The sequence below is a fragment of the Neoarius graeffei genome, chromosome 22 (genome assembly GCF_027579695.1).
Source record: "Neoarius graeffei isolate fNeoGra1 chromosome 22, fNeoGra1.pri, whole genome shotgun sequence".
NCBI lineage: Eukaryota > Metazoa > Chordata > Actinopteri > Siluriformes > Ariidae > Neoarius > Neoarius graeffei.
This window is the reverse complement of record NC_083590.1, coordinates 36,414,265-36,439,681: the sequence shown is the minus strand read 5'-3', so window position 1 is coordinate 36,439,681 and position 25,417 is coordinate 36,414,265. Positions and strand designations below refer to the sequence as shown.

The following is a 25,417-nucleotide window of genomic DNA, read 5'->3' as shown; positions in this document are numbered from 1 at the left end:
ACCTACTAGTATATAGGCCTATACCTAGTACATGTATCCTACCAGGATATCTTTAAAGGTTTTCTGATCAGGCCTAGTCAATTTCTGAGAGTGTCTGTGTACTGACTTAAAAATTTGAATTTGCCCCTCTCCCCCCCGTACTCACCTTTTACAAACTGCTAATTTTACTTCCAGCTTCCCCTACTTACTACCTGGTTGAATGATTGATCTTTGGTTGAAAATGGCTAGGTGAATCCCAAGGAAGGTATGTACTAGTACACCAGGAAGAGTTGATCATGTCTAAAAACTCAATTGTCAATAATAAAGGGGGCCAATATTAAGAAAATCTATTGAGTTGGTGGTCACTGTTCTAATATTTTTTCACACCACCTGTACTTGTTGAGGGTTTTCTAATTTGATGGTGATCCATAGAGTAAATATAAATAGATAATAAAATATAAATATAAATATATATGAGTGATTCCACGCTTATGGGTACTGAAATGGGGACATGAACTTATTTTTAAAAATTCACCTAAAACCATTTCTTTTTTTTACCATCAGGTCACAAAACATGCAATCTTTAATGAATGATATGTTAAAAGATAACTTTAATTTTCTGAGATGTAATAAAAACATATTTATATGCCAAAGTCAGAACGTAACAGAAGTGTTGTGGACATATATATTCTCAATTTTAACAATGTAGAATTACTTTTTGAAACATAGGAAGGTGATGTTTTAGCAAATATAATTAATAAACATGTGTAGTAGAATAAACATACACATTCTTTCAATAAGATTAACATGGTATATAGCTAGATTGTAATTAATTTGTAACAGACGCGAGATGGACAATCGTAACAGAAGTAATGTAACAGACATCATTTTGGAACTCATAGGCTTGACTTTGGCATATAAATATGTTTTTATTACATCTCAGAAAATTAAAGTTATCTTTTAACATATCATTCATTAAAGGTTACATGTTTTGTGACCTGATGGTAAAAAAAGAAATGGTTTTAGGTGAATTTTTAAAAATAAGTTCATGCCCCCATTTCAGTACCCATAAGCGTGGAATCACTCATATATATAAATAATAAAATATATATGAATAAGAAATATACATAATATACTGTATATAAATATCATTATGCAAATATAAATACATTTTAAGTTTTATTTTATTTATTGTTCTATTGTGATAAATATACATTTTCAAATAGAATTATTTATAGTAAGGCCCAGATTTGTAATTGGGGTCAATTACATTTTGATTTTGGTCAGAGATTATGGATTTATTAGGCATTTCAGAGACCTGTTTGTGTACTGACAGAGACAAGGGCAACCTTGACCTTGAAATGACCTTGACCTTTGACCTTGAATTTTGCCATATCGAGCAATAAGAAGATACTTTGATAAAACTCCAAAATTGGCTACCAGAATTCTGCCTTATGAACTTATCAGTTTGCTCAAGGTCCATATCCCAATTTGCAACTATAGTGGAGAACCACCCAGAAACCCCTTGAAGAGAACTGAAACTAGCCAAAAAAAAAGCATTGGAAATAGGAGATCCACTTGAGCCGGTGTCCATGACAGCCTCAGATTCCTGTTTTTGGCTGTGAGGATTGAAACCTAAATGTAGCCTTGTGCTGTTATAGCTTCTCCACCTAGAGGTCTGGCGTGCTGTGTGATCCGAGATGCTTTTCTTTTCACCACGGTTGTAACAAGTGGCTATTTCAGTTGCCATAACCTTCCTGAACCAGTTCCCTGATTTTCCCCAATTTGAATGATCGCACAAATAAGCAGGTGTTCCTAATAAAGTGGCCAGCGAGTGGATAATGGAGGTCCATGGACAGGGCTTTGTGTCAATAAACTGCATATGTAACAGTGGCGGCTGGTAGTCTTTCAAACAGGGGAGGCTGGTCGGTTACGATATTTCCAGATTTTAAAAGAAAAACACATCAATTTTGCCCATACTCTTGCCTCTGATCTGGCTGATTGTTGGCAGGGTCACAAACTGTGAAATAACAGGTTCTTTTGGCCCATTAGCCTACTGTCCAATATACATGATGGTGGTGTTGGGGGGTATATTTTAACATTTTATATTTTAAAATTGTGGCATGTTGTTTAAAAATTGACCTCGGCTGTGTTTTTGTTTAAAAATGTTTTCCAAATTGTAGCTGTGTTTAATTCATATCCAGAAAAACAGATATTCCAATATAATATACTCAGCATAAACATTTTAAATAGATTCTATATTTTTGGTCCATCCATGACATATTACTAAAGTAGCCTATTTACTGTTGTTGATGTGGGTCACTTGCTGTTAGCCAATTCACTTTCTCGTACCAGGAGAGCTGAAAGGAACGAGTATTATTCCCTACCTTTTTCACCAAGTCAATTTGAGGCGTTGGTCTACCCTGCTCTTTAATTTTAATTTTTTCCTCGAAAGGAAGACTGGCAAATGGCTTCGCCAAAATTAAATCAGCAATGCTTGGCATCCGTGTGCAGCTTTCTTGCTAGCTGACTAGCCCCCTCAAGTTCAAGTTCAGTCGCTCAAATAAACGAAATTTCTGGAACTAAGATAGCAAACTTGACAACACCATATTTACACTTTATTTACAATGAAAATATATACAAACTAAAAAAGCTGGTAGAAACCGTATGTAATGAATGAAATTGAAATGTAAGCCGATCTCTTACAATACACCACAGCACTTGCGAATCCGCATGGGACTGAACTGATGTCGCCAGATACTGCTGACGTTATCCAGCTCAAAATATGTTCAAAACCCGCCAAAATGCAGTTAAAACCGCCCAATCTGGCAACACTGTACCTGTCTATAGTTGAAACGAGCTGTCAATCAAAGAAAATATCCGGCCGCTTTCACCAATCACCAGTCTCCTCGCGGAACTGCCATGTCCCTCCCATGTGAGGCTGGGAGTCCGTGGGGTGGGCATTTTCGCAGTATTTGTCCAATAACCGTCTTGCATTTTGAGATTGAAAAGCGCATAGCTCCCAAATGCCGTTGAAGTCCATTGAGGCTGGGAGTCCGTGAGACTCCGTGGGCGGGCATTTTCGCAGTATTTGTCCAATAATCGTCTTGCATTTTGAGATTGACAAGCACATAGCTCCCAATCCACTGAGGCTGGGCTGCATCGCGCTGTCACGAGGGGGAAAAACTCACGCGCACATTAGGCGAACTGGGGAAAGTTATAACGGAATGATTTCGCACTGTAGTTGGGTTGAGCACATATATTTCTATGATTCTGGATCTGAAATAGCAATGTTATAAGGTCGGCTATAACATAAGCCTAGCGCAATTCATCCTACACGATGTTCGTCATTTTTAGAGGAGGCTGAGCCTCCCTCGTTGTCTTAGAGCAATCGCCCGTGATATGTAAATGTTTCCATTAGGCTTGTAGTACTTAAGTCTGACTCATGCCCCAATTTTAAGGACTCGTGACTTGACTTGGACTCGTAAATTGGAGATGAGGACTTGGATTTTTTCTTAATTTTTTGTAACATGCCATCATAATTTGGCCTAAGATATTTATATTTATATCTACATTAACTTTTAGACTAATTTTGTCCAAGAGAATCCACATTCACCTGTTCAGGAACAAACTAACGTTAATGGTGCATGGAGAGAACGCCGCTAGGATTGTCCGCTTTGCTTCTCGTGCAGTGGGAAAAAACGCCCTGCTGTGTGTTCCATATGTAGAAGAACTATCGAGGAGACGACGGGGACAACCTCGAACTTCAATCGCCATTTGGCAAGACTCCACCCAGAGAAGGAAGTGGCATGCTATGTTCATTGCTCTGTTGATAGTGGGCGGGGCTTGCTGAGCAATGAACTAGCTAGTGTTAACCCTCTCTCATGTTATTTGGCCTGCTGATTGTGGGCGGGGCTTGCTGAGCGATGAACAAGCTTTTTATCTGTAGCCTGTTAACTAAAATGGGGCGGTCGAGCAGGAACGTTAGTCCAACACAGTAGCAGAGACGCTTTCATATAAACGCAGGAACAGCCACCGTCAAGTGGTGCGGGTGGAGTCTTGTTCTCGGACTCGACTCAACTCAAAATTTTCTTTTATGACTTGGACTTGAACACTGGGGACTCGAGACTGGACTTGGACTCGAGCTTTAGTGACTCGACTACAATACTGGACAGAAAAATGCACTGAAATTGTGTTTAAGGGAAAAAAAAAAACACTGATTATTTCCTGTAACTAATTTCTGCTGTATTTGTAATTCTAATTGGACTGTAATGAGTAGTGATAAACGAGAAATTTCAAAGTTGGTAATGGACCTGAAGGAACAGAAAGGTGAGAACGAGGAAAATTTTTTTTATTTAATGCTTTCTAACTGTTTACACACATTTTCTTATCGTCTCACAGGTAAATAAACCTTAATATATTACTCGAAGGGCACTCGGTAGAGTGTATACCTCCGCCAAGCCACATATCCGGATTTGCATCAAAATCTAATCTATTGTTCCTTGGCCCATGACTCACCTTTCCTCAAAATTTCATCAAAATCCGTTCACTAGTTTGACAAGTCCGTCATTTCTGTTTCCGGTTGAGAGTACGCTGTGCACGTTTTGGCTGCCGCTTCTCACCGGAGCTTTTTACTTTTCTTCCCTTTGTTTTTCTTTTTTGTGTTTGTATAGTTTAAATGTTTTGTCCGCCAGTTGTGGCATAGCTCCGGATCCAGTTTTGGGCATCGGTTCCCTTCAGGCCTTGGTGCGCCGTGGGTGATGCCTGTGCTCCTCACTATGGACTGCAGTGAGCTCGTTGCTCTTTTTAACATCAGGGTTGTCCAGCGCTCTGTGTGGGGGTGCTTCTGTGCTTGGCACAGTGTTCTGAATGATGTTGCCCAGTAGTGTTACAGAATTTACAGTCGTGGTCAGAAGTTTACATACAGTGACATGAATGTCATCTTGGATATGAATGTCATGGCAATATTTGGGCTTTCAGTAATTTCTTTGAACTGTTCTTTTTCTGTGGCAGAATGTACAGCATACAGCTTTAATTAAAAAAACACTAGAATTTGGTACACAAGTTTTAATTTTCTTTGGGTTTTCTGAAATCAACACAGGGTCAAAAATATACATACAGCACACCTAATATTTGGGTAAAATGTCTCTTTGCAAGATTCACCTTGACCAAACATTTTTGTTTACCATGAACAAGCTTCTAGCAGAATTCTGGTTGGATATTTCACAACTCTTCATGGTAGAATTCAATTAATTTTTTTTTCTTGGCATGGACTCGACTTATAAGCATGTTCCATATATTTTCAATAGGGTTGAAGTCAGGACTTGTTTTAAGCTTAATGTTAGCCTGCTTTATCCTCCACAACCAGCTCTGATGCGTGTTTGGGTTCATTGTCCTGTTGGAACTCCCAAGTCGTGTTCAAGTTTCTGATGGTTTATGCTGAAGAATTCTGAGGTAGTCCTCCTCCTTCATTATTCCATCCAGTTTGTGCAATGAACCAGTTCCACTGGCAGCAAAACAGCCCCAGAGCATGATGATCCTACCACACCACCAGCTGGTACAGTGTCCCTCTGTACATGGTGGTCATTGTGGCCAAACAACTCAATCTTTGTCTCATCTGACCATACAGCTTTCCTCCAGAAGGCTTTTTCTTTGTCCGTGTGGTCAACTTCAAACTGTAGTTAAGCTTGAAGGTGCCAATTTTGGAGCAGGGGGTTATTTCTTGGATAGCAGCCTCTTAGTCCATGGTGATCTGAACTGTAGATAGTGATCCATCAGCTTCCAGTTCATGGCAGGGCTGTGCCATGGTGGTTCCCAGGTTGCTCCTGACCATCCAAACCAACTTCCTTTCAGCTGAGGGTGACCGTTTGGGTTTTCTTGAAGCAAAGTGGCTTGGCAAAATGACTACACCTCACAATAACTTGGATACAGTTGTTTGAACTGATCTTGGAATTTGCAGTTGTTTAGAAATGGCTCCAAGAGACATTCCAGAGTTGTGTATATCTGCGATCCTCTTTCTCAGATCTGCACTGAGCTCCTTGGACTTTCCCATTTTACTGTGTGTTGGTCAATCCAATGAGTGCTGTAAACAAACCTTTTTTATGAAGGCACAGAGAAGCTACCAGCTGTACTCAATCATGATCACTAAGAGGAAGTTAAGAGACCTCGGCCTTGGCAAGATAAGAGACATTTTGGAAGTTTCAGCACCTCTGAATTAATAATCTAAGTGAGCGTATGTACATTTTTGACCGTGTTGATTTCAGAAAAGCCAAAGAAAATTAAAACTTGTGCACCAAATTCTATTTTTTTTGATTAAAGATGTACGCTGTACATTCTGCCACAGAAAAAGAAAAGTTGAAAGAAATTACTGAAAGCCCAAATATTGCCATGACATTCATATCCAAGATGACATTCATGTTACTGTACGTGAACTTTTGACCACAACTGTATCTTCTTGCACATTTTGGTGGGACTGTGGGTAGCTACGCCATTGGAATTACATCCTGACCCTCTTTTGGTGGACTCCTCCCCCCCAATTGCGACCTTGGGTGTGAGAAAGGCGCAATATAAATTTAACTAATTATTTACTTTTTGAGTTACATTGGGAAAAGTCAAACAAAACAAACAAGCAAACAGAGGCAAAAACATAAACATAACCTCCTCCAACAATGTTGGCATAGGTAACAAAGTGATCATTATGATTGAAAATGTTGGAAATAACTTTGCTTTTATATGAATTATTCTCAAGGACATTCACACACAGTTAGGTCCATAAATATTTGGACAGAGACAACATGTTTCTAATTTTGGTTCTGTACATTACCACAATGAATTTTGAACAAAACAATTCAGATGCAGTTGAAGTTCAGACTTTCAGCTTTAATTCAGTGGGTTGAACAAAATGATTGCATAAAAATGTGAGGAACTAAAGCATTTTTTAAACACAATCCCTTCATTTCAGGGGCTCAAAAGTAACTGGACAAATTAAATAATTGTAAATAAAATGTTCATTTCTAATACTTGGTTGAAAACCCTTTGTTGGCAATGACTGCCTGAAGTCTTGAACTCATGGACATCACCAGACGCTGTGTTTCCTCCTTTTTAATGCTCTGCCAGGCCTTTACTGCAGCGGTTTTCAGTTGCTGTTTGTTTGTGGGCCTTTCTGTCTGAAGTTTAGTCTTTAACAAGTGAAATGCATGCTCAATTGGGTTGAGATCAGGTGACTGACTTGGCCATTCAAGAATATTCCACTTCTTTGCTTTAATAAACTCCTGGGTTGCTTTGGCTTTATGTTTTTTTGGGTCATTGTCCATCTGTATTATGAAACGCCGACCAATCAGTTTGGCTGGATTTGAGCACACAGTATGTCTCTGAATACCTCAGAATTCATCCGGCTGCTTCTGTCCTGTGTCACATCATCAATAAACACTAGTGACCCAGTGCCACTGGCAGCCATGCATGCCCAAGCCGTCACACTGCCTCTGCCGTGTTTTACAGATGATGTGGTACACTTTGGATCATGAGCTGTACCACACCTTCACCATACTTTTTTCTTGCCATCATTCTGGTAGAGGTTGATCTTGGTTTCATCTGTCCAAAGAATGTTCTTCCAGAACTGTGCTGGCTTTTTTTAGATGTTTTTTAGCAAAGTCCAATCTAGCCTTTTTATTCTTGAGGCTTATGAGTGGCTTGCACCGTGCAGTGAACCCTCTGTATTTACTTTCATGCAGTCTTCTCTTTATGGTAGATTTGGATATTGATACACCTACCTCCTGGAGAGTGTTGTTCACTTGGTTGGCTGTTGTGAAGGGGTTTCTCTTCACCATGGAAATTATTCTGCGATCATCCACCACTGTTGTCTTCTGTGGGTGTCCAGGTCTTTTTGCACTGATGAGTTCACCAGTGCTTTCTTTTTTTCTCAGGATGTACCAAACTGTAGATTTTGCCACTCCTAATAGTGTAGCAATTTCTCGGATGTTTTTTCTCTGTTTTCGCAGCTTAAGGATGGCTTGTTTCACCTGCATGGAGAGCTCCTTTGAACGCATGTTTTATTCACAGCAAAATCTTCCAAATGCAAGCACCGCACCTTAAATCAACTCCAGGCCTTTTATCTGCTTAATTGAGAATGACATAACGAAGGAATTGCCCACACCTGCCCATGAAATAGCCTTCGAGTCAATTGTCCAATTACTTTTGGTCCCTTTAAAAACAGCGTGGCACATGTTAAGGAGCTGAAACTCCTAAACCCTTCATCCAATTTTAATGTGGATACCCTCAAATGAAAGCTGAAAGTCTGGACTTTATGTCCATGTCCATTATATAACTATAACTTGAATATGTTTCAGTAAACAGGTAAAAAAACAAAATTTGTGTCAGTTTCCAAATATATATGGACCTAACTGTACCTGCTCATCTCTTATCTTCAAAAGCTGAGCAGCAGCACAGTAAACTTCCCATCCATCCATGATTCAAAGAATATTTCTAAAACTAGAACTTGTGAAACTACACATGTTGCCTGTCAGGGGGGAAAAAAATGTGGCTGCACTGCAAACAAATGAGTTTTCAAAACCTAATTTTAGCCTTCAGTGAAGAAACTGAGACCTGTTGTGTTTCTCGTTGCTCGTGTCAGTATGAACACTTACTGCTGTTGAGGTCGATGAGGAAGACCCTCTTGAGGTGCCGGTGATAGACGAGTGCTGCATGGACACGTGAGCATGACTGATGGTCTATCGTGAAGTCACAGTGGTCTGGGTTCCTCCCAAACAAGTAGAACTTTTTCTCATCGATGATTAGTTTCTAAAAACAGAAACCTGTGTCTTAGATACAAGTAGCAAAAGTAGACTAGCAACTGGCACGACGATCTTTAAAACACATCATCTTACTTCACTACATCCTGAGCGAATGATACTAACAATGCAACAATCGCTTAATAAGTATTAGTACTGGACTGTTATTGACCTTAAAGGAGATACACAGAACCATGGCCTCACTTTTGTTTATAAATGCCTTGAGACCTCAAGAATGGCACAGGAATAGTTTTAAGCGTTAACAATAAATCTAATAGTAATTTTTACAATTAAAGTGATTTATATAGGTAGCGGTCTGAGTGAATGACCTTGACGTCCGTAACAGCAGGAAGTCTATCGGTCTCATTGCCATTTCCGCTATACTAAAACACAGAGCTGACTGCAACTCCGATCCTCCATTTTGAGCTAATTTATCGCCATGCCACGTAGATGTGTTGCTGGTGGGTGCAGCAACATGACAGAAGGTGGATTTACGTTGCATTCATGGCCCAAGAATGTTCAAACTGCAAAGATTTGGACGCGTTTTGCGAGAAGTTCACGGGCACATTGGGCGCCTACGAAGTGGTTTCTCCTCTGCTCTGCACATTTTACTGAGAACTCGTACGAGACCTCTGATCTGTTGAGGAGCGTTGGCTATAAGCCCGTATTGGAAGAGGGTGCAGTACCAACAATTAAAGAAAAAGAAAACAAGAAAAGGAAAGTATTTTTTTTTTTTAAAAAAAAGGAAAGCAAGTTCAGTTGCACCAGTTCTCCCGGAGTGAGCCGAGGGTTGTTGCTAAAACCCGGGATGGAACGGGACGTAACGTATCGCTCGGGCAGTGACCTCCCTGCAGTTGTTGCTAAAACCGGTGACGTCCCGTTCCGTCCCGGGTTTTGACCAATCCGAAACGCGATTTTCTTAGGGGATACCCATCGGCGCTCCTCAGAACGCGGTCACACTGGGAATGGAACAAAATGGCGGCCGCTAGATCGGAGATGTGCGCGTACCTAGAGGAAGGTGACAAACGGAGAACATACAAGAAAAAGGAGCGAGATGCAGAAAATACCTTCACTATCCAGCGACGTAGGGCATTTACAGGGCGAGCAGAGGGAGGGGTATTTGCAAAAATTGAGGTTAGCAGGCTTAGAGAACGACGTTTACCTGCTTCCACCAGGATTGTTCACTGACGTACGGAAGTACACGAAACCCTCGTCTTTACCTGACTTCGGCCCACATGATCTGTATACCTATGTCGTTAAAAACCCATCGCCATACACATACACGCCAACGTCCGAGGTTCCGGAGCGCGCTCCGGCTTGCTCCCGGAGTGCTCTGGCCGAGGTTCCCCTCAAATTAAGCAGCGCGCGCCGACTTGCTCCCGGAGTGCTCCGGCCGAGGTTCCCCTCAAATTAAGCAGCGCGCGCCGGCTTGCTCCAGGAGTGCTCCGGCCGAGGTCACGGAGCGCGCTCCGGCTTGCTCTGGAGCAAGCCAGAGCGCGCTGCTTAATTTGAGGGGAACTTCGGCCGGAGTGTGCTCCGGAACCTCGGCCGGAGCACTCCGGGAGCAAGCCGGCGCGCGCTGCTTAATTTGAGGGGAACCTCGGCCGGAGCACTCCGGGAGCAAGCCGGCGCGCGCTGCTTAATTTGAGGGGAACCTCGGCCGGAGCACTCCGGGAGCAAGCCGGCGCGCGCTGCTTAATTTGAGGGGAACCTCGGCCGGAGCACTCCGGGAGCAAGCCGGATCGCGCTCCGGAACCTCGGACGTTGGCTCCGGCAGCTATTTATACTGGATCCGGTGTAAATAGCTGCCGGATCATAATTACAGTAAACTAGTAAATACAGTAAAGGAAAAACTTGAGACTGAAAGGTTTTAACAGTCATCCAAATGACTGAACGCAAACATTGCTACAGTAACATACCAGCTACTTGTTGACATTAGCTAGTCAACAATAGCTACTACAGAAGAACAAAGAGGTTACAATGGGTTATTTTAACCTATTTGGTTACACACTCGCCGCCACAGAATGTTAACAGCAATGTAATGCCTTTTCTGGCTAATTTTATTCATCTTACCTCCAACAAAGTGGTCACTACACAAGCGTTTGTATGCCACTATCCATCTTCTCCGTCGGTCAGCATCTACCGGGATCCGATAAAATGATAACCCTTGCCTTGTTTGTTGATGGTTACTACATCCAGGTGCACAACAATATAGTGGCATGATGGAAGTCTTGCTGAAAGTAAAAACTTTCTTTGCTGCCGTTCCTCAATGTTGGCTGTGGTAAACTACTGGTAGTACACGTCCAAAATGGCGGCCGCGTTTGTCGTGACGTCACGTGAAAAGGGTCTATAGCTGTAAAAGGCCTCGGCCTTAAAACCGGTTACTGCTGTGACGTCACGCACTCAGGACTGGCTGGCTCAGCGGGGCAGCTCCAATGCCAACTTTGCGGTCGATTTTAACTCTAAAAATATATATATATATATATATATATATATATATATATATATATTCCCATTTATGCAGCATACAAGAGTCAAGGATGGAGATACTATCCACTCAGAAATTTATTTAAAAATAAAGGTTCTGCGTATCTCCTTTAAGTGTTGGATCGTCATCAGAGCAGATTTCATCTACTATTCAAACCTATTCTAATAACACGTTTATACATAATATACGGTCCCAGTCCAAAAGTTTGTACACCCCTACTCATTCAAAGATTTTTCTGTATTTTCTACATTGTAGAACAATACTGAAGACATCAACACTATGAAATAACATCTGGAACGATGTGGTAAACAAAAAAGTTTCATATTTTAGCTTCTTCAAAGTATCCAGCGTTTACCTTGATGACACTTTGTACACTATCCTTGACTTGCAAGTGACATCAAAGCAAAATAGAAACCCAGATGTCGGCCATGTTGGTGGATATACAAGTGTGGGGCCAAGTGATATTCCATAAAAAAAACAAACACGCGTGCGCAACTCTGTTTTTCCACTGCTTTAAGCGTTCTTTTAGCTCTGCCATATCTTTGTGCTGTATATGGTTGTGGTCGCAACAGTACTCGTGACTGTGGCACGTTCCGATTTTTTAGAATTCCGTCCGTGATTCGGAAAGAGGGCGAGGAAACTCTGAGGCTTAGTACGGAGAGGAGACGAGCACGGCTGATCTAACAGAGGCTAAACCCAAAACAGCTCGTGTTTGCAGTAATCACTTTATCTTAGATGAGAGTCAAAAGCTTTCTCGATAGTATCATGGAAGAATTTTATTTCGCGTTGATAGAATTTTGCGATAAAATGAGCATTCTCTCTCGTCGTGGTTCAATCGGTTGTTGTTATAATTTTAACACGTGTATTATCATTTCGCTTCTAGGAGCGCCAGCAAAATTATACGATAGAAACAATCCAGACTGGGCACCCACTCAGAAAACGGGCTACATTTCGTCCAAGGTCGGACTTGATTCTTCGACAGCCAAACCAGATAGAACGTGATATCTGGGTACTCGATGGTCAGTAGAAGCGTCTTATCTTCAGAAAAGTCTGACTTTTTTAAATAATATGGGTCAAAACCACACATATCTATCATCTTTGTATCAAATCTTCACTCGAGCGTTCAAATCGTGATAATAGTGAGAAAATTCAGCACTGTTTACAGACACATTTTCAGAGGCTGCCATCCTAGTTGCTTTGTAAATCCACCATCATGGCGGACGCTCATGATGTATCACATTTGGATCATGTGGTTACAAGTCATCTATTGGCATCATCTTAACCAGCTTCATGACGTAGTCACCTGGAATGCTTTTCAGTTAACAGGTGCCTCGTCAAAAGTTAATTAGTGCAATTTCTTGCTTTCTTAATGTGTTTGAGCTCAAACAGTAAATAGTGAACAATAAACATACAGTAAATAGCCGCATGTCTGCGAATATTCTCATTCATCCAGATCAAGAAAACTGAATCGAACGCAACTGGACTTGGTTTTAAGTCTTTGAAGATGCTTCATCCCTCATCCAAGAAACTTCATCAGTCCACTTCATCAGCTTGTCTGACGCAACTGGGCTAGTCTGAGCAGCTGGTGTGAGTACCCAGGTATTTCACATCTGTGGAGTCGTTCTCAAAGCCACTGATGTCACTGTTTCTTTAGTGCTCCAGGGTGTGATAAAGGCCCTGTCCACACGGCAACGGATTCAGGTGAATCTGATAAAATTTATCGTTTCGGCCTGGCGTCCACACGGCACCGGCGTTTTGGGGCACCCAAAACGATATTTTTTGAGAACGGGTTCCAGAGTGGAAAAATCTGGCAACTGCGCCGTTGCGAAATCGTCTGGATGAGTAGAACGGATTTGTTTACGATGACATCACAACCACATGACTAGAACAAGCAGCACTCTCGCGCGCATCATTCGTAACAACAAGAGCAACAATGGATAAGAATCTTTATTATTGGATAAGAATCTTTTGAAATTGTTTACACATTAACCTGACTGGGCGGCACGGTGGTGTAGTGGTTAGCGCTGTCGCCTCACAGCAAGAAGGTCCGGGTTCGAGCCCCGTGGCCGGCGAGGGCCTTTCTGTGCGGAGTTTGCATGTTCTCCCCGTGTCCGCGTGGGTTTCCTCCGGGTGCTCCGGTTTCCCCCACAGTCCAAAGACATGCAGGTTAGGTTAACTGGTGACTCTAAATTGGCCGTAGGTGTGAATGTGAGTGTGAATGGTTGTCTGTGTCTATGTGTCAGCCCTGTGATGACCTGGCGACTTGTCCAGGGTGTACCCTGCCTTTCGCCCGTAGTCAGCTGGGATAGGCTCCAGCTTGCCTGCGACCCTGTAGAACAGGATAAAGCGGCTAGAGATAATGAGATGAGATTAACCTGACTGACCTGCCAGACAGACAATTTACACCTGCTTTGATGAACAGAAAGTACAGCCTTCCACACAAAGCAACAGTTACCTGACTGTAATGGAGGCAGAGGGGAAAAGGTTCAGAAGACCCTTCAACAGACTGTTTTGTATGAACCACTGCATTGCATTCACTTTTGTATACAGCATTTATTTTAAATAAACAAGTAACTGAACCATTTCTTGAATTTCTTTTTTTTACTGGATAAGACTGCTTTTCAAAATGTTCACACACAATATAAAAAGTTATATAAATTATATAAAAGTGCTTTCCAAAATGTTCACACACAATAAGAAAATTAAGTTATATAAAACTATGCACACTAATAAAACTAATTTGTACACACAGAAGGCACGATTTCCTCGCGTAGTCGCAGCCATCTTCTTCTTGTTGTTGTGTGTTTGTTCCTGTGAGTGCTTCACGCCAGGTAGAAGAAGGGGTTTATGCGCATGTGTCCCACTTCTTCTATTGTTCTGGTGTCTCCAATGGGACCGTCTTACAGCGCACATAGAGGTGTGGCATGTGTATTGCATCGTTTTCAGCAAGCGTTGCGTTGCCATATGCACCTGATGTTTTACTGATCCATTGCCCATGCGGACGCGATATTTTTTTTACCCGCTAAAAAAAAAAAAAAATCTCGTTGCCGTTGTCGTGTGGATGTAGCCAAAGTCTTTGGGGTCAACTTCATTAGTGCTCCGTTCTGTTGTAACGACAGTCCTTTGGGGTCGTTAGAGTTGCTGGAGTCACATGAGGCCATTTGTGAATGACCGTTGTCCTTGGAGGCTAAGGTAACAACATTATAACAACTGTCCTTGTATGCAATTTGTATTTTGACTGGACGATGTGTGCTTCAGTCTATCTGCTCCTAGGTTCCCCGCCAAAGGGGGGAAAAAAAGCATCGAGTAAATAATTCAGCATATTCACATTCACTACATCTTCGAATGTATTTCCATTACTGCCGATGACGTGTCAGAGATGTGTCAGCGATGTGGATTGAAAAATACCAGCCCCAGTGCACACAAATGAGTGGAAACAACTGATCGTCACCGATACAGTGTCTTGCAAAAATATTCATCCCCCTTGGCGTTTGTCCTGTTTTGTTGCATTATAAGCTGGAATTAAAATGGATTTTTGGAGGGTTAGCACCATTTGATTTACACAACATGCCAACCACTTTAAAGGTGCACATTGTTGTTTTATTGTGACACAAACAATAATTAAGATGAGAAAACAGAACTCTGGAGTGTGCATAGGTATTCACCCCCTTTCATATGAAACCCCTAAATAAGAGCTGGTCCAACCGATTCACTTCATAAGTCACATAATTAGTTGATTAAGATCCACCTGAGTGCAATCAAAGTGTCACATGATCTGTCACATGATGTCTGTATAAATCAACCTGTTCTGGAAGGACCCTGACTCTGCAACACTACTAAGCAAGCAACATGAAAACCAAGGAGCCTCCAAACAGGTCAGAGACAAAGTTGTGGAGAAGTATAGATCAGGGTTGGGTTATAAACAAATATCCCAAACTTTGAATATCCCACAGAGCTCCATTAAATCCATTATAGCAAAATGGAAAGAATATGGCACCACTACAAACCTGACAAGAGAAGGCCCCGCCCACCAAAACTCACAGACCGGGCAAGGAGAGCATTAATCAGAGATGCAACAAAGACACCAAAGATAACACTGAAGGAGCTGCAAAGATCCACAGCAGAGATGGGAGGATCTGTCCATAGGACCACTTTAAGCCGTACACTCCACAGAGTGGGTGGGGCTTTATGGAAGAGTGGCCAGAAAAAAAACATTGTTTAAGAAAACACGTTTGGAATTTGCCCAACAGCATGTGGCAGACTCCCCAAACACATGGAAGAAGATTCTCTGGTCAAATGAGACTAAAATTGATCTTTTTGTCCATCATGGGAAACGCCATGTGTGGCACAAACCCAACACCCTGAGAACACCATTCCTACAGTGAAGCATGGTGGTGGCAGCATCATGCTGTGGGGATGTTTGTCATCTGCAGGGACAGGAAAGCTGGTTAGGACTGAAGGAAAGATAGATGGCACTAAATACAGGAGGAAAACCTGTTTGAGTCAGCCAGAGGTTTGAGACTGGGATGAAGGTTCACGCTCCAGCAGGACAATGACCCTAAACTTACTGCTAAAGCTACACTGGAGTGGTTTAAAGGGAAACATTTAAATGTCTTGGAATGGCCTAATCAAAGCCCAGACCTCAATCCAGTTGAGAATCTGTGGCATAACTTGAAGATTGCTGTATACCAACGCAACCCATCTAACTTGAAGGAGTTGGAGCAGTTTTGCCTTGAGGAATGGGCAAAAATCCCAGTGGCTAGATGTGCTAAGCTAATAGAGACATACTCCAAGAGACTTGCAGTTGTAATTGCAGCAACAAGTGGCTCTACAAAATATTGACTTTGGGAGGGGGTGAATACCTATGCACGGTCCAGACTTCTGTTTTCTCATCTTATTATTTGTGTCACAATAAAACAACAATTTGCACCTTTAAAGTTGTCGGCATGTTGTGTAAATCAAATGGTGCTAACTCTCCAAAAATCCATTTTAATTCCAGCTTGTAATGCAACAAAACACCAAGGCGGATAAATACTTTTGCAAGACAATGTAGGCTGCATGGATCTACAGTCTGGGATAGAAAGAAATCAGCCCCCGTCTTGCTTCTTCATAATACTCTGTATTTTTCTGTATACTGATGTTGCACCTGGTTTCAAATAATCTGCTTTAAGACATTTGTTACCAGCAAATTATCTGATGTGGATGTCAAAAATCTCTCTTAAAAAAAAAAAACAGACAGGCGCAGCTAGGCCATTTATACCAGCTTATCAACTCGTTATCAGCCATCTGTCATTGTGTCAGTACTCGGAGCTCTAGATCAGTGATATGCAGACTTCACGAGCACAGTCTCAGGAGACAATAACAACAGGTGCATCTCAGAAGCAGCGTTTGTTACTTAACCAACGGCTGTCCAAATTCTACACCTGTCTCACCTCATCTCATCTCATCATCTCTAGCCGCTTTATCCTGTTCTACAGGGTCGCAGGCAAGCTGGAGCCTATCCCAGCTGACTACAGGCGAAAGGCGGGGTACACCCTGGACAAGTCGCCAGGTCATCACAGGGCTGACACATAGACACAGACAACCATTCACACTCACATTCACACCTACGGCCAATTTAGAGTCACCAGTTAACCTAACCTGCATGTCTTTGGACTGTGGGGGAAACCGGAGCACCCGGAGGAAACCCACGCGGACACGGGGAGAACATGCAAACTCCGCACAGAAAGGCCCTCGCCGGCCACGGGGCTCGAACCCGGACCTTCTTGCTGTGAGGCGACAGCGCTAACCACTACACCACCGTGCCGCCCCCCTGTCTCACCTTTTATATGGAATTCATATGAAATGTCAAGACGCAAAAACACACAATATTCTTGTAAACAGTAGCGAAAACACCGACACACAGTCCTGTGCAAAAGTCTTCGGCACCCTATTTTATTTTTCATCCAAAAGTTGTTATAGGTTCCTATTTTATAACTTCTACATTGAGTCAAAACATTACAAAAACATTTTAGAGTCCAAACGTTTGTTTTTTTTCCAGCACAAAATTAAATGTTACAGAAATCGAAAAGTTTGTATCTGAGCAGCATATTCCATAAGAGAGCACTTTTCAGATTACAAAAAAAAGAAAGCATAATGAAGGCTGCTGGGTTTCGGTGCAAAATGAAGAAGCGAGTGTGACAGTCAAAGTGTCCAGAAGAACCTGGTTCTGTAGGATGCTCAGTAAAACCTACAGCTCATTTCCGCAGAAAACTGCACTCACTGTACCTCAGACTACGATTTTTTTTTTTAAACCAAAGTGTCGGCTCGTCTCGCACCAAATATTGACTTTGTTTCATTTATTATGGCTTGCTAATTACTGTTTATAGTGCTGTTGCGGGTTGAGAGTACGCTGTGCACATTTTGGCTGCCGCTTCTCACCGGAGCTTTTTATTTTTCTTTTTTTTCCTCTCCCTTTATTACCTCACCCGTGAGTCAGCAGGGTGAGGTATTGTAATCGGTTTGTTTGTTTGTCTGTCTTTTAACAATCTATGGAATCAATTTGGAATCAATGCCAAAATGTTCATACAATACTTTTGAAATATCAAACAAAAACGACAAATCAAAATACAAAAAAACAACAAAAAAAATTTTTTTAGACTGGCAAACAAACTATTCGTGTAATCGTGCAAAATATCAGTCTATTACTCTTCAGAAACCTTTTATTTTTGTTCCGCGTCTTTCTTGGTTTTGTTTGGCGTAATTTATTTTGGTTGCGATTCCAGCTTTCTCGTTTGCGCTCCCTGACTTTTTGCTTGCAGTTTTGGCACAAACTTCACATGTGGGTGGGCTGTCCAGGAATGCATTCCCATTGGCTAACAGCTACGTTCAGCCATTCCCTACTCGGATTCTGGCGGACTGTTTGCCGAGTGACCGATCCACTGACGGTAAACAAGGATCGAGTGGACTTCAGTGGCGACTATGATATTGAATTTACACTTTGTTGAATTAATTCAGTATCATAGTCGCCACTGAAGTCCACTCGATCCTTGTTTACCGTCAATGGATCGGTCACTCGTCAAACAGTCCGCCAGAATCCGAGTAGGGAATGGCTGAGCGTAGCTGTCAGTCAAACACAAGTTAGCCAATGGGAATGCATTCCTGGACAGCCCACCCACATGTGAAGTTTGTGCCAAAACTGCAAGCAAAAAGTCAGGGAGCGCAAACGAGAAAGCTGGAATCGCAACCAAAATAAATTACGTCAAACAAAACCGAGAAAGACGCGGAACAAAAATAAAAGGTTTCTGAAGAGTAATAGACTGATATTTTGCACGATTACATGAATAATTTGTTTGCCAGTCTAAAAAAATTGACCTTTTTTTTGTATTTTGATTTGTCGTTTTTGTTTGATATTTCAAAAGTATTGTATGAACATTTTGGCACAAAATTGATTCCATAACAATCGAGCATCTAGATTGACTTCAAATTTCCAGGGTAGGTGAGCAATGGTCTGTAGATTACCTGATTAAATTTTGGGGGTAATCGGGTCAAGACAAAGGTCAAGGTCACCGGAAAGGTCAACCTTTCGGTCAAAATAACATTTTCCATTATAACTCAAAAACGGTTGCTGATAGACAGATGTTTACTATTATGAGCATATAGGAACTCCCATATGGCCTTTCATTTGGCACCATCATCTTTGACCTTAAGTGACCCTGAAAGGTCAAACTCAAGCTCACAGATTTTCAGAGGGCTGTAACTTGAAAACAGTTGATGGTAGACAGATATTTACCCTTATCAACTTATAGGAAGTGCCATAAGGGCTTTCATTTGGCACTATGATCTTTGACCTCGAGTGACCTTGAAAGGTCAAGCTGAACATCATGGGTTTTCAAAGGGCTATAACTTTAAAATGGTTCATGATAGCCAGATGTTTACCATTATCAACATATAAGAACTCCTATATGGGCTTTCAGTTGCCGCCATGATCTTTGACCTTGAATGACTTTGAAAATGTCAAATTCAAGGTCATGGATTTTCATAGGTCTGTAACCTGACAGCTGATGATTGAGAAATATTACCATTATCAACATATAGGTATAAAATAAGTGCTGGCAGGCAAGGTTTGTTTTGCCTGGCAACACTTGTTTTTCTTTTTGTGTTTGTATAGTTTGAACATTTTGTCCGCCGGTTGTGGTGTAGCTCCAGACCCAGTTTTGGGCGTCGGTTCCCTTCAGGCCTTGGTGCGCCGTGGGTGGTGACTGCAGTGAGCTCGTTGCTCTTTTAACATCAGGGTCGTCCAGTGCGGCAGTGCTTCTGTGCCCACTTTGTGGATCCATGGCACAGTGTTCCAAGCAATGTTGCCCGGCGGCGGCACAGCGGCTGTGCAGGATTTATATATCTTTGTGCACCTTTTGGTGGGACTGTTGGTAGCTACGCCATTGGAATTACATCCTGAACCTCTTTTGGTGGACTTCCCCCCCCCCTTCCCTAATTGTAACGCGACCTTGGGTGTGAGAAAGGCGCTATATAAATTTAAATTATTATTATTATTTATAGTATTTTTTAATGTTGAATTATTTAATTTCATTATTTTAAAGCCATTTTTGCTCTACAGCATTCCTTTACATTAGAGGCTTAGCTAGTGAGCTGTGCAGCTGTGTTTTACACAGCCAATTCTCAAAAAACACGGCCATAAATCCCCAAACATGGCCTATTAATTTTATACTGACCCGTGCTAACCAAAATTTTGTGAAATTGTCGTTGTGTGAAGTAATTTTGTGCATTTCTGTGGACGTTTTTGTCGACGGTCGGCGGTTTCCCAGGCCTTGCCCGGCGCACGTGCTTTCCATATATGGACGTTAAATCGAGAAAATCAAATTTACCGCCAATAATGTAGCGTTCTTATTGGTCAGACTTCGAAACGAGGTTTGAATGGAAGCAAAATACTACGAGTACTGACAGCTTCACTGGCGAAGCTCGGCAGGTTTAGAATGAGTAGGTCATGCATTTAGATAAATATCTTTGTGAGTTTATCATCATACAAGCCTGATAAACATCCTGACAGAAACTTTATACTTTACACTTTTCTCTGTGCCCACTGACAAATAATATTATAGTTTTTAGATTACCTAAATTAGATGAAACATAAAACTCATCCCCTTCCTCAGTCCCACCGGACTCGGCGCTGAGAGCTCAGTTCCGCGTTCATAAAAGACTGTTCCCATGGTAACGCCATGATCATCACTTTCACTCTTTTGATTTGTTTCTCTTTCGCCAAGATTTACATCATCTTAAATAGTACTTTCATAAACTACCGTTATTACTGAATTTTTTGCTTTGTTTACAGTATTTACATTTCAAGTAGCTACAGGAAAATTTCCTTTCATTTCTAACTTAATTCCACTTATTTTAACTCCACTTTTTAACCGAATCAAAATGATTCCTAACATTTTGTGATGTAACGTTTGCATTATGTAGATTTCGTAAAATCAAAACTTCTCAAAGGTATTTATTATCTCATTTGTTATCTTTGTTGTATTTAGTAAAGGTGTATTCTGTGTAATACGACTCGACTGCAGCAATTTACATTTTGTTTTTTGTCTTAAGTGCACTAGAAATTATCATTTAAGGTTTCTGCTTTTATTGCAGGAATTTGTAGAAGATTTTATTGATAATTACAGTGATTTGTGAAGTTCTGGTTAATGAATAAGAAACTAAATTTAAATTTTGCTGTAAGTTAGTAAATTACATTTGTGTTAAATGCCTAATAAAATATCATATCATTCACACTTAAAGTTAATGCTTTCTTTCATTTCTTTTTAAGGCTCAGTTGCAGCTCCAGATTGCACCAAAAAAAGATGAAATTTTCAAAATTTGCCTCCCTGGTCGCGACCAAGTTACCCTCCCTCCTACTTTCAGAAACACATTCCCAACCTTCCCAATCCTGGCTAAGCCCCTGCTTTACAGGTGCCTAAGACTTTTGCACAGTACTGTCGTATACAGACTGCTGATGAGAAGAAAACGTAGGATAAATGTTCAACAGCTCTTTTTCTCAGGCTACATCCACACGACAACGGCAACGAGATTTTTTTTTTAGCGGGTAAAAAAAAATCACGTCCACATGGGCAACAGATCAGTAAAATATCAGGTACATATGGCAACGCAACGCTTGCTGAAAACGATGCAATACACATGCCACACCTCTACGTGCGCTGTAAGACGGTCCCAACGGAGACACCAGAACAATAGAAGAAGTAGGACACATGCGCATAAACCCCTTCTTCTACCCGGCGTGAAGCACTCACAGGAACAAACAACAACAAGAAGAAGATGGCTGCGACTACGCGAGGAAAAACCGACTCTTTTGTCTGGACCGATGACGAGGTGGAGTTACTCCTGCAAGTGACTCTGAACTATAAAACCTCTACTCTGGGGTCTGCCATTGTTGCTGTTGTTGTTACGAATGATGCACGCGAGAGTGCTGCTTGTTCTAGTCATGTGGTTGTGACGTCATCGTAAACAAATCCGTTCTACTCATCCAGACGACTTCGCAACGGCGCCGTTGCCAGATTTTTCCACTCGTTCTCAAAAAATATCGTTTTGGGGCACCCAAAACGCCGGTGCCATGTGGACGCCAGGCTGAAACGATAAAAAAATTTATCGGATTCACCTGAATCTGTTGCCGTGTGGACAGGGCCTCAGTTTCAGTACTTGCATGTTCAAAGTGCTTTCGGCCAACTCTCAGCAAGTGACCCAACGCAGTGTAGCGAATGAACAATCAATTATCTTTTTGGTAAAGCGGACTTACCTCGATCAACTTGTCTCCTTTAACCACATCCAAATGGAGTCCAGGTGGTGGTTTTCCTGCCCTGAGGTCAAGCAGGAAATTATTAATGAGGAAAGAAGTAAAAAGGTGACATAATAAATCAATGACAAATACATTGGCAGTGTTTGGGTTTTCACTCCTGTTGTTCAGATAGTCATTTATTTCGCATCTCCCATAACCTGGTACAGAACGGAACAGTACCGTCACGTATTTTAACATGGTGTCACGTATTTTCTTATATTTGCCTTCCGGGTTTTTATATGCTGTTCCGTCCCATGTATAACAAGTGTTCCATCCCACAATACCATTTTTTGTGACATTTATTTACATCATGTATAATCTTACCTTTTTTGTTCCGGTTTCACAGAGACATTCGTCACGTCCACCATTTTATTAATCGGTACTTACATTAGTCATCCCGCCTTTATAGATGAACCTGTCCCGTCATGTATGATAAATAAAATTAGAAGAAAAACAAAATATATTGTTTGTTTTATTGTCAAAATATATAACTTAGGGGCAGCACGGTGGTGTAGTGGTTAGCGCTGTCGCCTCACAGCAAGAAGGTCCGGGTTCGAACCCCGTGGCCGGCGAGGGCCTTTCTGTGAGGAGCTTGCATGTTCTCCCCGTGTCCGTGTGGGTTTCCTCCAGGTGCTCCGGTTTCCCCCACAGTCCAAAGACATGCAGGTTAGGTTAACTGGTGACTCTAAATTGACTGTAGGTGTGAATGTGAGTGTGAATGGTTGTCTGTGTCTATGTGTCAGCCCTGTGATGACCTGGCGACTTGTCCAGGGTGTACCCCGCCTTTCGCCCGTAGTCAGCTGGGATAGGCTCCAGCTTGCCTGCGACCCTGTAGAACAGGATAAAGCGGCTACAGATAATGAGCTGAGATGAGACATATAACTTGGCGACTATTTATTCATCTATTTTACAATTTCTTGCCTCTTCCCCGACCTCTACCTTTTCATTTCTTCAGCTGATATTGTATACATTTCAAGTTCTTATCTTTATTTTTATCTGTGCTTCTGTTTTATGACCCACATTTTCACAATCAGTGTGAAACCATATTTTACTCAAGATGGCGCTTGTTCCGCCACACGGGATTTCTTTGTGATGTTACGCCGGGGTATATTCCGTAATTAGAGTTCCGGGCTTTTAGATTAATTTCGATTGAGGATATTGTGAATATAACGTTAATACAATGTGACGGGATATAATAATACTGGACAGTCAGAGAATACATGACTGTGATACGTGTGAGTACAAGATGTTAAGCATGAAACCCCTGAATGTTCAGAAAACATAACGCTATTTTATTTTTTTCACGGTGCGGTTTCCATCAAATCCTGCACTCTGACTGGCTGATGAGCAGGTCCGTATCCTACGATATGCACCCCAGTTACGGACCTCTGGCGACTCTCTGGTTCACAACAACTACAAACTTAATAGAATTTTTTGTCAACATTTATCTTTTTTTTTTTTAAAGATTTATTTCTAAGATTATCAAATATCTTATAAATTTTTGCCAGCATTTCTCAGGAGAATAGCATTAATTTTACAGCATGGATAGCGATAACGACAGTGTTCACAGCGAAAGCGAGTTTTACTACCCTGAGGAAGAAGAAATAAAAGAAAACATTTCAGGAGAAAGCTAAAAACCTCTAACTTGCTAACGCCGAGCAAAAACATGGCTGAATCCTGAAGACTCCTATTTGTATAAATAGGGGACTACATAGGCGGCAAAATGTAGTTTTTTTCCTGCCATGGAAGTGCACTTGTATACCGAGGAGGAAGCCATTTGCATTACAGCCATGAACGGCTTGGTTTTCCCTTTCGGGCACTCTCGTTTTCTGTTAGAATTTGGTAAAGAAAAAATAAAGGTCGGTCCGTATGGTGAAATACCGTGACCTCGGCCTTGAATACTGACCTCGGCCCAGAGGGCCTCGCTCAGTACTTTCAAGACCTCGTGCACGGTATTTCACCATACGGACCTCCCAGCTGGTAAATAACATAATATGTAACGTACCGTCCCGTTCCAGTTCATACTTTCCATACCGGGTTATGGGAGACACCTTTTATTTTGCTCAGTTACTTAGCAAGCAGAACATTTAAGGTGCAGAAGCATGTATGTACACTAAACCAGACTATTATTATTATTATTATTTTAATATTCAAGATCTGGCACTGTTTCTAGGTCCCTATTTAAATGTAAGCAAATCTGTGATAGTAATATCTGATATTGTCTTCACTGCTTTGTCCAAAAGGTCAGATTTTCCTCATGTCTAATCTCTTCTACTGAAGAGCGTTCAGACAACGATCTGGTAGATTCAATCGAAAATGGATCATAAGGTTTTGACAAACTTGTGGAGTCCGTGTAGTTCATCATTAAAGCAAAAAGAGGACGAACTCATCTCATCTCATTATCTCTAGCCGCTTTATCCTGTTCTACAGGGTCGCAGGCGAGCTGGAGCCTATCCCAGCTGACTATGGGCGAAAGGTGGGGTACACCCTGGACAAGTCGCCAGGTCATCACAGGGCTGACACATAGACACAGACAACCATTCACACTCACATTCACACCTACGCTCAATTTAGAGTCACCAGTTAACCTAACCTGCATGTCTTTGGACTGTGGGGGAAACCGGAGCACCCGGAGGAAACCCACGCGGACACGGGGAGAACATGCAAACTCCACACAGAAAAGCCCTTGTTGGCCACGGGGCTCAAACCTGGACCTTCTTGCTGTGAGGCGACAGCGCTAACCACTACACCACCATGCTGCCCCTAAGAGGATGAACTGAATGCTTATAAAAAAAAAACCTCTGAAATTCATGTAAATATTTCAAAGATTCTACTTTTCACTCAAGTTGTTGTCAAGAATATAATTTGTAATGAAAACTGTCATATTAAATTAGAAAGAACAGGGGCTTCCGGGTGACGCTATGGACAGACAGACCCGTTAATAAATAGCCAATAAAGTAACAAAAAACAATAAATGAGTACCAGACTGCAGAAAAAGGTTGCTAAAGGAATGAGTTCCAGTCAGAAAACAGGCAAGAAAGGCTTGAAAGTTGGTAAAAATGACGACGTTATAACAGCTTCCAAGCAGCTAACGTTAGCCAAAGCTACACCACTGAAATCAGCCAGCGATGCTGGCAGGGAATCAGCAATGCTAGCAGAGCTGAGGAAACTTCGACAGGAGAACAGTGACTCCTTTTGGGATTTGAAAACTTCTCTCTACCGAGTAAAGTCATCCATGGAGGAATTAAAACAACGAACTGAGAGGCTAGACAGTAGATTGACCGACGCCGAGAGCAGAGTGAGTACAACGGAAGACAGAAGTATACGGCAGGAGAG

The 25,417-nt window shown here is 41.7% G+C and overlaps 1 protein-coding gene across 2 annotated transcripts in view; it reads right to left on the bottom strand.

Annotated features, from left to right (window-relative positions):
* The window catches only part of ppp1r8a (protein phosphatase 1, regulatory subunit 8a), a 52,616-nt gene that overhangs the window by 10,898 nt on the left and 16,301 nt on the right, over positions 1 to 25,417 (bottom strand). The window contains exons 2-3 of one of the 2 annotated variants that reach the window (XM_060904061.1): positions 22,043 to 22,103; positions 8,622 to 8,775 (exon numbers count right to left, since the gene is read on the bottom strand). In XM_060904061.1, coding sequence (XP_060760044.1) covers positions 8,622 to 8,775; positions 22,043 to 22,103 — 215 coding nt within the window. The remainder of the gene's footprint in view (positions 1 to 8,621; positions 8,776 to 22,042; positions 22,104 to 25,417) is intronic. The other variant, XM_060904062.1, reaches the window with a different exon arrangement.